General features: G+C 38.2%; 1 protein-coding gene across 3 annotated transcripts in view; it reads right to left on the reverse strand.

Annotated features, from left to right (window-relative positions):
• Positions 1–12,889, reverse strand: part of adamts17 (ADAM metallopeptidase with thrombospondin type 1 motif, 17) — a 154,952-nt gene that overhangs the window by 31,220 nt on the left and 110,843 nt on the right. For all 3 annotated transcript variants that reach the window (XM_053635236.1, XM_053635235.1, XM_053635234.1), the window contains 3 exons: positions 11,957–12,037; positions 8,989–9,146; positions 3,746–3,905 (listed from right to left, as the gene is read on the reverse strand). In XM_053635236.1, the coding sequence (XP_053491211.1) occupies positions 3,746–3,905; positions 8,989–9,146; positions 11,957–12,037 (399 nt within the window). The remainder of the gene's footprint in view (positions 1–3,745; positions 3,906–8,988; positions 9,147–11,956; positions 12,038–12,889) is intronic.

A 12,889-nucleotide genomic window follows, 5' to 3' on the forward strand; every position in this document is an offset into this window, starting at 1 on the left:
TATTTTTCTTTTTTGCTTAGCAACTGGCAAAAACGTGACTATCGACTAACCAGAGACATTCTTCTCTTTTGCTAATTTAAAATTGCCACTGATCCATGTAAAATTGGTACTATGTAATGTTCAGGTGCATTAAATAACTATTCTGGTTCATAATACAAAAATAAGAAAAACACTGATTTACACAGTAATGAAGGAATTATAGGGTTCAAGCTATAAGAAAAGAGTATGATAATGCCCCGAGGCATAACTATAGCAACAGTAATATAATGGTAGTAGGGAGGAAACTAGACATCTAGCTAAATTCCAATAAAATAACAACAGATTTGCTATGTTCATATTATTCAGTTATGAGGAAGCAAAACATATACAAAGCCTCAAACCACTGTGGTGCTCTTTCCCCTACTCCTTTGCCCTTCCCCATAAATAATATACTGTTTCAGTCAGCTGTAAGTGAGAAGGTAGAGACTTTGTGGTACTTCACATTAAGTTTTTTATATCAGTTTGTGAAGAACAGCAAACCAGCAGTGCTGAATTAGAATAGGAGCAGAAAAATAAGAACATTTGTTATCAGACTCTGATAATAAAGAATTGTCAGACTTTTCTGGCCAGTGTCCCCATTTTATGGACCCACATTTCATGCTTCCCATAAATAAATGCTAGCAAATGGGTTTGTTGGTTTAGTCTGGATCACATAATGCATTTCACATCATTTTTTTTTTTCCATAAGCATAAAGTGCATATCAGGGCTTGGAGCATTCTTTTCTGTGATTTCTTGCACTGCTTTAGTAAATATATTGTCTAAATGTCTGTAATAACAGTCAGAATATCATAAATATGCAATTTCACTGTATATGATCACATAAAGCTCATTAATTAATGAGCTTTTCAGCTAGAGCAGATGCTTCTGCAGTAGGACACAGCCTGAAATCCATGGAGTCATGACCCCAAGGGTGAGAACCTACAGGCTAAAATTAAGCAGAAATCACTAAACCATAGAATGATTGGTGAAACAATATAAGTATTTTTTGATTTGATTCATTTCAAACCCTTCATGATCAGCACAAAGCACCAATACAGTCACAAACAATAAGTATGCACTGCAAAAGAGATAGGTCATGCATTAGCAATCCAGCTAGCTTCCATACAGTTTGCTCCAGTTGCAGCATATGTTTCAACCATGAACCATTGATTCACTGTTAATGGCTTTGTTCATGGCTCCTTTTCCTAATGGCAGCACATGCAAATAACTTAGCTTGAGCTGACTGCTGTGCCAACTAAACGACCTCACTCATTTATCAAAGCATGCGTAGAACAAGTTTTATTCCGTGCATCATTGTGTGAACTAGAAAATTGATCACACATGCAGATGTTTATCACACCTCAGCAGACATTCATAAATCCTACACATTCTGAATTGCTCTGCTCGGACATGACCACACACAATTACATAAAGAAATGCCCACAAATTACCATACATTATAAACAACTTTCCTTTAAAAGCATGAGTTTATGGCTACATGAGTGCAGTCTATTGTCCCAATAACATTTGGAAACCGGCAATGACATTTGGAAATGTAATGCATTGTGACGTTAACGATATGAATGCGTGTTCAACATATCATTGTTAGCATAGATGTTTATGGGATATGCCAGGCCTCTCTCCCATACTTCAACATACCAAAACCCTAGATTAGATTAGACTTGACTGTGCATGGGAATGCTATTGTTGCATTTTGTTGGCATCTTTAAAAGTGTTGCAGACAGTGATCAACTGAAATTGCAATGGGCAAACAAAGTCTGTGCCTGTCTGCACTGTGTTCTGAGCACCATCATCAATAATTAATCGGTAAATTATTCTGACATGATTGACAATAATTGGTATGGGAGATCCTCATAATCAGTTTACCCATGATTACACTTTTCTACCACTAGGGGTTTGTGGTCAGGAACAGATATAAATATGCACACATCCTGACACACAAGAATAACTTGATAATCATATTCTAAGCAAAGAAACGTGTGTATTCACAATTTATGCATAAACCTACACATACAGTGCCCTCCACTAATATTGGCACCCTTGGTAAATAGGAGCAAAGAAGGCTATGAAAAAGTGTCTTTATTGTTTAATCTTTAGATATTTTGTTAAAAAAATTCACAAAAATACTCTGCTCTCATGGATATCAAACAATTGCAAACACAACACAGGTTTGTCCAAAAAAAAAAGTCTTTGTTACATATAGGTGTGCAACAAGTATTGGCACCCCTATGAATTCATGTGAGAAAAATATATTTTCCCATTGATATTTTAAATCTTCTAGTATACCTGGGTGACTAGGAACAGGAAATTGTTCAACCATGACTTCCTGTTTCACCTGGGTATAAATATGAGGTAACACATAGGCCAAATTCCCTTAGTCATTCATAACTATGGGTAAGACCAAGGAATATAGCTGTGATGTGCGGCAAAAGGTTGTTGAGCTTCACAGAATGGGAAGTGGCTATAAGAAAATAGCATTGAAAATCCACCATTCACCATCAGAGCAATAATTAAGAAATTCCAGTCAATTGGAAATGTTATGAATCAACCTGGAACTGGACATATGTCTATATTGTTTCAACACACTGTGAAGAGGATGGTTCGAGTGGCCAAAAAATCCCCAAGGATCACAGCTAGAGAATTGCAGAAGTTAGTTGCATCTTGGGGTCAGAAAGTCTCCAAAACTACAATCCGAAGTCACCTACATCACTACAAGTTGTTTGGAAGGATTTCAAGAAAAAAGCATCTACTCTCATCCACAAACAAACTCAAGCATCTTCAGTTTGCCAGACACTACTGGAACTTGGGATCGGGTTCTATGGTCAGATGAAACCAAAATAGAGCTTTTTGCCAATAAACACCAGAGGTGGTTTTGAGAAGTATCCATATAGAAAAGTACCTCATGCCCACAGTTAAATATGGTGGTGGCTCTTTAATGTTTTGGGGCTGTTTTTCTGCCAGAGGACCTGGACATTTTGTTAGGATACATGGCATCATGGACTCTATCAAATATCCACAGATATTAAATGAAAACCTGACTGCCTCTGCCAGAAAACTTAAAATAGGTTGTGGTTGGATCTTCCAGCAAGACAATAATCCAAAACATACAAAACATACATCAGCACAAAAATGGTTTACTGACCATAAAATCAAGGTCCTGCCATGGCCATCCCAGTCCCATGACTAGAAACCCATAGAAAACCTGTGGGGTGAACTGAAGAGGAGAGCCCACAAGTGTGGACCTCGGAATTTGAAGGATCTGGAGAGATTCTGTGACCTCATCAGGCATTATAGGAGATGACTCAGAGGTGTTATCTTGGCAAAGGCAGGTAGCACAAAGTATTGACTAAAAGGGTGTCAATAACTGTTGCACACCTATATTTAACAAAAACCTGTGTTTTGTTTGCAATTGTTTGATATCTATGAGAGCAGAGTATTTCTGTGAATTTTTTCAACAAAAGATCAAAAGTTTAAACAATTTTTCACAGCCTTCTTTGCTCATATTTACTAAGGGTGCCAATATTAGTAGAGGGCACTGTATATATGTTGATAAATGAGACCTCAGTTCCACAGTTCCAGACAGTATCGAAACCCACTATTTTATGAAATGTGCATGTCAATGAAAAAGCATGCTTTGCATACTATTTCTAACTCTGACACTGATTTGCATTAGATCTGTTTGGCTTTTTTTTAATTAGCCTGTACCTCCTCCACAGTGCACGCTGCAATCCTCCCAGCTGCTGTGAGTCCACAGGTAGAGGTGCTCAGGTTCTTTGGGAATGTCTGCGTTGCTCTCCTGAGACTGGTTCAGAGACACTGTGTACTCATAGTGGATCCCATATGTCTGATCGTGGAACAGGAGAACCTAGGATGAGGATCAGAGGTAGAGGAATACAGAGATGAAATCAATGCATGAAGAGATCGATTGAGTGAGGATGATGGGAAAAACTGGAAATGCTGACTACTGGAAATGTATATCATTAGACAATTGCAAGTTGCCTGCCTAAAATAGTCACAGGAGGACCTGATAGCTTTTAATAATGGATTACACACTTGGGAATACCACTCAGTAAGGCACCCACTGAGAAGCCTTGCGCAACTGCTCTGGTTAGAGAAGACTCCTGAAAATAGCCATTAATAGCATCAGCAGCTATTGTGTACAGTATGTAATTGTAGGATATTAGCCAAGTTTCCTAAGAGTATCAGATTATAAGTTGTCTATGTAGGTGTTAATGCTGAATACCAGCAGCATATTGTGGTGATTACTTTTTATTTTTTTCCATGACAAAATTTTAATCATGAGAAAATTCAGAGTATTCATTCAAAGTAAAATATATATATATATCAACAAAGTATTTATCCCAATCCAGCATCCGAAATTAATCTGTCTGATTTCTTTCTCAAAATCATCAACTTGTGTCCTAGATCTGTAACCTTCTCTTTTTTAATACTACCACAAGCAACTGAACATCTGTTAAAACATTATAAACTCATCACTTAGCGTGTACCTAAATCTTTTAAACTAGCATTTACCAAACCTGACCTTCACCCTTGTCCAATGTCAAGCTATAGACCAACATCAAACCTCCCCCTTATCTCCAAGATCCTAGAAAAGGTTGTACTGTAGCTCAGCAGCAATGTTCATACTTGAATAGGAATTACATACATTCAATATTTCAGTCAGGGTTTAGACCTTATGACAGTACTCATACAGCATTGCTTGAAGTAGTAAATGACCTACTACTGGGTGTCAAACAGGGCTGTGTCTCCTTGCTTGGAGTACTTGATCTTAGTGCAGCTTTTGATACCATCAACCACATTATTCCAGATTTAACTCCAACATTATGTTGGAGTTAAGGAAACAGTTCTTTCTTGGTTCAGACCTTATCTGACTGACCATAATCAGTTTGTAAATAATGGTGACTTCACTATGCTTACAGAATAATGTTTAATCTAGGGCCACTTCTTCATTATATATGCTACCTACAAATTACATTTGTAAACATGGTATTAGATTCATTAGATTCCACTACTATGCTGATACAGCTCTGAGTTGCGTTCCAGCCAAGCCAGATGACAGACGCCAGCTTAATAAACTCGAGGAATGTGTAAGGGACATTAGACAATGTATGCATTTACAGTCACTTCTTCTTACTGAAGCTGTCATCTAAAGCAACTTACAGGATACATTACAAGATGGATCAGCACCCACACACCTTAAAGCACTTATCATACCCTGAACTGCACTACACTCTCTCTAAACCTCTAGCACTGTTAGACTGGACCCACCATTTTTCAGGGTACAAGGAAGGTATGCATCAAGACTCTTCTCTGTTCTGGTACCTAGATGGTAGAACAAAGTTCCCCAAGTTGTCAGCTGAGTCACTGGCTATCTTCAAATGACAACTAAAGCCCTAGCTCTTCATGGAGTACTTCAATTAGCAGTTTGTTACTAAAAATAAATAAATACACATTTTGTTGTCTCTGAGTTTTTGTACTGTGCTATCTTTCCAGCAGAGTTTTTTTTAGACGAATAGTACTCTTTGTCCTTGACCTAGTGAAACTAGTGAAGTATCAGGATGTATTTACTGACTTCAAAGCCCTTCTGTAAGTCACCCTGGATAAGGGCATCTGCCAAATGGCATAAATGTAAATGTAAAGACGTATAAAGCACTGAATAAATCTCACTCCACTGTAACTGAGCAAACTTTTGATCTATTATGATCCACCATGCCTGCTTCAAACAAAAGATGCAGGTATATTATGATATTCTGTACTTAAAATACTGAAATCTAGAAGGGGGGGGGGGGCATTTTCTTATAAACCCCACAGCTTTGGAACTGTCTCCTTGTTATGTCTTAATATTTAAGTCTAGGTTGAAAACCTAGTAGTTCAGGTAGGCATACATTCATCACACTTAGTACTGTTCAACTTTACTTTTCTATAACTATGGTTTAATGATGTATAATCCCATTATCTGGTATTTATAGCCTGCCATCCAGTAGAGGATGAGTTCCTTTTTGAGTTTGGCTCCTTCCAAGATTTCTTCCTCAGGTCATCTCAGGTATTTGTTACATACCACTATCGCCTCTGGTTTCCTCATTAGATATCTAGATCCGCATCCTGATTTCTATAAGGCTGCATCCCAGAAAAACCAGAATGCACTCATAAGTTAGAGCACTATTCCATCAGAGAATCTGCTCTTTAAACAGTTTCTACTTTGCTTACATTTAATATAAATATACACTAGTTCATCAAGAGACAGACTCCAAGGAGTAAGCAGACTCCAATAGGTTGTGACTGAACAGCTTGACACAGACTGACCAAGTCATTGCGAAGAGGAAGAGTGGAAGTGCACTCATCCATTCTCTGTAATCATGTCGAAGTAATGGCACTAGACTCTGGCTGTCAGCGAACAACACGAGCAAGAGTGATAATCTCCTCTTCAATCTGAGGGGAGTGATTTCAACGCCAGCATTCTGCACTGAGGAGGCTAGTGGCTTGTGAACATAGGGGCCAGGTGTGTGAACTTTGAACATGGCTCTTTATTTCTTCTGTTCTTCCTGCTTTAAGTCCACTAAAGCAAAGATCTAGATGATGTTTTCATCTATAATCAAATTGAATTTTTTTTTTTAATCGAAGGGCACACGGTGGCTTAGTGGTTAGCATGCTCACCTCACACCTCCAGGGTTGGGGAATCGATTCATGCCACGACCCTGTGTGTGCAGAGTTTGCATGTTCTCCCCGTGCTGCAGGGGTTTCCTCCGGGTACTCTGGTTTCCTCCCCAGTCCAAAGACAAGTATGGTAGGCTGATTGGCATGTCCAAAGTGTCCATAGTGTATGAATGGGTGTGTGAATGTGTATGTGCCCTGTGATTTAATGGCACCCTGTCCAGAGTGTACCACGCTTTGTGCCCCATGCCCCCTGGGATAGGCTCCAGGTTCCCTGCAACCCAGTAGGATAAGCGGTATAGAAAATAGGATGGATGGTTGGATTTTTTTATCGATTAATACATAAAGAATTCTCTTCACATTAGCTAACATTTGAAACATTTCTCAAATACAGCAAGTTAATTTCAATTCATAATAAAATGTAATCCTCTCCAGAAAAATCCTACTGCTTTTTGTAGTATATTGTTAGGCTAATATAATGCTTGCTAGCTAGAACTAGATACCTGATCGCATCTGACCACAGTACATTTATTTACTTTTATTAATTTTACACAACATAGTAAAAGTGTTCAATAGCGTGATATTAGTAAATATGCAGCAGAAGGACCTGTAGAACATTCGGGAAAATGAGAAAGGCTTTGAAAAGACACTCACAGCAGAGTGCATTAGTAAAGCAATCTGGTTCATTTAAAAGGGAATTAAAAGGGAAAGTCAATGCATGTGCTCTTTGAGAATTTGATTTATTTGACTAAAATTAGTAGTTTATAGTCTGTTTACTTTGAATTTTGGTGCATGTAACCCTTTGGGGCAGTTCCTTTGTGCATATAAGTACATGGCAATCCCACTCAAGTGTGGACTAAAACAGTCTGAGAGCATCTGACTGAGGTGGTTTGGGTCAGATTTCTTGTGAACTGCAGACACACACTTGGAAAAGGTTTGTTTAACTTTTTCTACCACCGGATTTCAGACCAACGTATGAAAGAGCTTTACGAGTACGTTTCCAGCCGTACACACCCCTCAGCTAAATGTTTTTTCCTTTACGGTTCATCCAATTATGTGCAGAATGAAACCAAACCAAACAGCAAACAAACCAAAGGTATCAATTATCAATTTATAAAAACATAGACCTGAAGGAGTACTTTCTTTTTCCCATGGCTGTAGCAGATGCCCTTTATTCAGAGCAAATGTCTTCAATGAAGCCTCATTAAAAACAGACCCTTGTGCAATTACATTTCATGCGCTTTATCTCATGCTAGAGAAAAACTCTTACGAATGGTGTGGCCTATGACATACATTTTTCCTAATGAGTGATCAGCTGTTTGCAGCTGCTGATTAGTAATAAGTATGTGAAATGAAATTTGTGCTGTGTAAGTGCGTGACACATTTCCATTTATAACCCAACACCTACAGCTCCGAAGAGGATTACATCAACTCACTCGTTTGCTTCAGGTCAGAGAAACCTGCACCACAGCCCCTCTGAGAGCCTCTTAATCTCCTCTGCTGTTTAACCGAATATACTCCAAAGAAGGTCGAACAGACTCGGACCATCTGAAGTTAAGCATGACCTGAGGGAGCTGTGTGTAGTCTGACATCCACTAAAGCCTGCATGATTTCTTTATAATGCTAAATATGGCCCTTCATGAGTTTCCTTCAGGCCTTTCTGGCTCTCTTGACTATAGGCTGCAGTGTATCTTGATTGTTCCTAATGAGCTTTAAAGGCAAAATTTAACTGAATCCAGGTGTAAAGATGATAATGTTTCAACCAACATCTCACTAAAATGTAAAGGGATTAATAACTTGTATAACGTCACGATTATGTCATCTTGATATCTGACACAGAAGAAAAGAAAATCTGATCCATTGTCAATGTTTAAGGTCCACATCTAACAAAACAAGGGTTACTTATTAATAATATGCTGTTTCTCTATAATTCAGTGTGTTTATTCTGGCTTAAGTAGAAGTTTCAAATACAAAGTGGTCCATTTTTCACAAGCCTCTTCGTTCGTGGAAAACTAGTCTACCATGCTTGATAAAAAAAAAAAAAAACACTGAAAAAAAGCCTAATAAGGTTTAAAGGCTTTTAGAAAAACTATCAACCAAAGCAAGCCCCATTTCATAAAACCTTGAAACCCAGCTACAATCATAAATAAACAGAACATGACGTTAAAAGCAGCTTCCATGAATAAACTGGGTAAACAAATGTGTTAAAGAAGGTTGGCCAGATAAAAAAGAAGAGTTGTTCCCCTGGGCTGTAGAGTAAGGTTTAATTTATTTACCATGAGGTGGAGAGGAGTCTTAGTGGGCCCCTTGGCAGACATCTTTTCCCACAATCCTCTGCGAACATAGCGAACAGTGGTGCCGGCAAGCTCGAACTCCCCCGGCAGCTCGATTTTCCAGTCGCTGTTTATGGATCTCTTGCTCGAGTCTTTCAATGCTGAAATGGTCAACAGGGAATATGGGTTAACCACATGCATTCACGTGGCTCGTATAAAACCTTACAGCTGCAATATTAGAAAACTGATGCTCAACTATACTGTAAGGCTTCATTATGTTAGGCACTGAATTCACAGCTAAGTTCTTGATCTAGTCCAAAAAATAGAAACTTCTATTTAAAATTGTAGTATTTTTTTTCTTAAGAACATGCCAAATTATGGACATCCATAAAGAATATCTCAAATAATTGGAAAATAAAATGTAATCCTTAAAAAATGCCCTCAGCCTCCATTAACTTTAATCATTTCATTTTTCCTTGGAATCTATCTAAAATCCCTTTGTCATCCATTACCATAGGGAAAATCAATGATCATTCAGCACAAAAGATACACATGCTTTGGGACAATGTCCATCATTAAAAGCGCTATACAAATTAAACTGAATTGAATTGAATGCTTTATGGCGGTTTTGAAGCTGGTGGTCACAAGAGCCCCTCTAGTGAAGAATGATGGTATCTTAGCTCAAAATTTGGTTGGCCCTGCCCGAAGGTTAACGCTAGACCAAAGATGATGCTTTTAACAAAATACAGACCAAAATACATATCTAAAATAAAACAAACAGATGTCGGAACAATCATTTAGTGTTATGCAGTGACCACCTCAGTCACCAGCTTTCATCCCTGTTCCACTTGAGCAAACCTAAAAATATAAAGGAGCTTGAAATATTCTGCATGGAGGATAGTGCAAAATGCATCTAGATGTGTCATTAACCTTGTTAGACATTGCTCAATGTCTCACAGAGACTCAATGCTGTTTTTGTCTCCAGGAGAGTGCTCAGTGTGGCTACCAATAACTGTGAGACGACTTTTTTTTATTAAACTATTTATGAATAGAATTGTGTAGCAATGAAAGTCCCCATATGTTTAAGCTCAAAATATGACCCATTGCATGTGTAATTTTATATAATATATTTATATAAAATTGACACCCTGTCCAGGGTGTACCCCGCCTTGTGCCCGATGCTTCCTGGGATAGGCTCCAGGTTTCCCCGTGACCCTGAAGGAAGGATAAGCGGTATAGAAGATGGATGGACGGATGGATATTTATATAAAATGTATATGTATGTATATATACATGGTTTATAATATTTAGCCATGGCTAAAAAATGCAACCTTGCATTTTATTAAGGGCTACGTGTTTCAAAGAGTTCTAAACCTTTATTTATTAAAATTGTATTTACTACTTGAGAAATTGAGCAAACTGAAACATCCATTGGTGGAAGAGTAGTGCAGCAAGTAGTGCTTCGGCCTGTCGGAGCTTTGTATGTTCTCCCTGTGTCCTTGAGAGTTTCCTCTGGGCTCTCCAGTTTCCTCAGTTACCTCCCACCTCAAAAACATACATATAGGTGGATTCATTATGCCAAATTGTCCCTATTTGTGAATGTTTGTGCATGTTGTAGTGAAATGGACTAGTATCCCATCCAAAGTGCATTACCGCCTCATGTCCAGTGTTCCCAGCATAGGCTCTAGACCCATCATGACCCTGACCAGGATAAAGCACTTACTAAATCTGAATGAATGACAATCATCCATTTTGTTAATTTTATATTCACTTCTAACAACCCAAGAATTTGTAGATATTTTTCATTTTCATTGTTTAAGTACGGACTCGTGAAAACTCGAAAATTCATAGAAGCTGACATCTTTCCTAGAAATGAATCATATATACCGCTTTGCACAACTCTGTTACAACTCTATCAATATCTTAAAAAGTATTTTGCAAAATTATGAGAAAACTTCTGAAATGCTGGTAAGGCAAACATAGGAATCGCTTTGTGTTTTCATCAACTGAACCAGCGCAACAAGAAGACAACATCCAAAATGGACAAGCCAAAGTCATAGAGAGACACATACCTGCTCAGTCATCATTTATTCCAAACCATCTGTTTCCATTACATTTTTATTTATCATATATTGTCTTTATCCATATGACAACTTTTCCAGCTTACTCAAACTTAAAAACCTTAGTAGCTGTCAGGTTTTCTTATGTGTAAAGGTGAACTGAAATATCAGCTCATGTATTGGGCCTCTACAAGCATGCGGCTTTTGATTGTTTTTCAAGACATACTGAAGAAAGTTATGCAGAATATCAGACACCATTAGATGTGTGATTACTGCTGCAAGCTAGGTGAACTTGCAATAAAAGCACCTAACATTTTGATTTAATACAATGTAAAGCTTGGTACAATGGTACAATGTGCTTCTAAAATTTTAAGCATTGAGGAGAGGGAGGCCTCCTTCAGTTTCTATGACAGACACAGAGGTCACGCCCTATTCACTGCTATTAACAGGCACAAATCCAATGCCTTCTTCAATTTGCATAACATGCACAGAGGCCACACCTCCTTCAATTTGTATGATAGACAGAGGCCACACCTCCTTCACTTTGTATGACAGACACAGAGGCCACACCTCCTTACTTTGTATGATAGACAGAAGCCACACCCCCTTCACTTTGTATGACAGAAACAGAGGCCATACCTCCTTTACTTTGTATGACAGACACATAGGTCACACCTCCTTCACTTTATATGAAAGACACAAAGGCCACACCTACTTTACTGGGACTGACAGGAAGCCTGTCATCACTGTGTGTGTCACAGAGAGATGATGAGCAGCAGATCAGTGAAGTCATCCGACACAGAAAAAGTGAAACTCATGCAATCATCTCTTTTGACAGCTCCCCCCATCCCCCGCTCTGTAAGTCTAAAGGACATGGTGGTCTTGTGTGATCTTTATTACAGAGAGCTTACCCAGAAAGCTGTGTGATGGCCGGTCTTCCACAACTTTGATTCGCCGTGCTCCTACAGGAATGACGGCAGCCTCAATATAACCTTGAGAGAAAAGGGCAAGAGAGAAAGCAGGAGAGCAGATTTCAGAAAGTGATATAATAGGGTCCAAAAGTCCACTACCAAAAATGGTATTCTTTCCATTGTTTAAGAAATACTAAAACTGAAAAACTGAAAGCTGTATGGATGATAATGATAAGGCATGGAGGACTAACACAACACAATATTACATATTACATGTGAAGAGATGATGACAATCAACATTGTGTGTTAGAAGGCTTATGTGTTACCATTACTTCAAAAAAACCTATCAAACCATGTGAAAACAATATATTATTCAGATAAATTTCAATTTCAAGTATTAGCTAGTCAAATTTTCCTTATATATTAAGTACTATCACATACTGATAGTGGACTCAGAATTTGGACCCTACTAAAACTTGTGTAGGTTAAGGTGAAGCTGAGGTGAGTGTGTGCATACACATATGTACAGATGTTAAGCAATAATGTAATGGTCATTTCCAGGACAATCAGAGCCAACCATCTCTTACAGACTCTATTCTAACTAGTGTGCGAACACAAGGTTGCAGGAAATGAAACAGCTTTATGAAATGGCTTTATACTGATTTGGCATTAGTTCACATTTTACTGAAAAGGTGTATCTCTGCCGTTCCTTAACCCTACGTTCACGCTAAAAGGCATTTCCTGTCATGACATGATAACACCAAATCCAAATTAATTACTTGTACCAGTGCTGTGGCAAAGGTTTTCTGATGTTTCCTACTCCGAGTCAGCATATTCTGTAGTTCCTATTCATATAACTATGGCTTAATCTTTTCCTGAGTATTATTATATGCAAAATGCAACATAGTAATATGGATTAATTAGCCTGTGTAT

The sequence above is a fragment of the Ictalurus furcatus genome, chromosome 10, assembly GCF_023375685.1.
Source record: "Ictalurus furcatus strain D&B chromosome 10, Billie_1.0, whole genome shotgun sequence".
Lineage (NCBI taxonomy): Eukaryota > Metazoa > Chordata > Actinopteri > Siluriformes > Ictaluridae > Ictalurus > Ictalurus furcatus.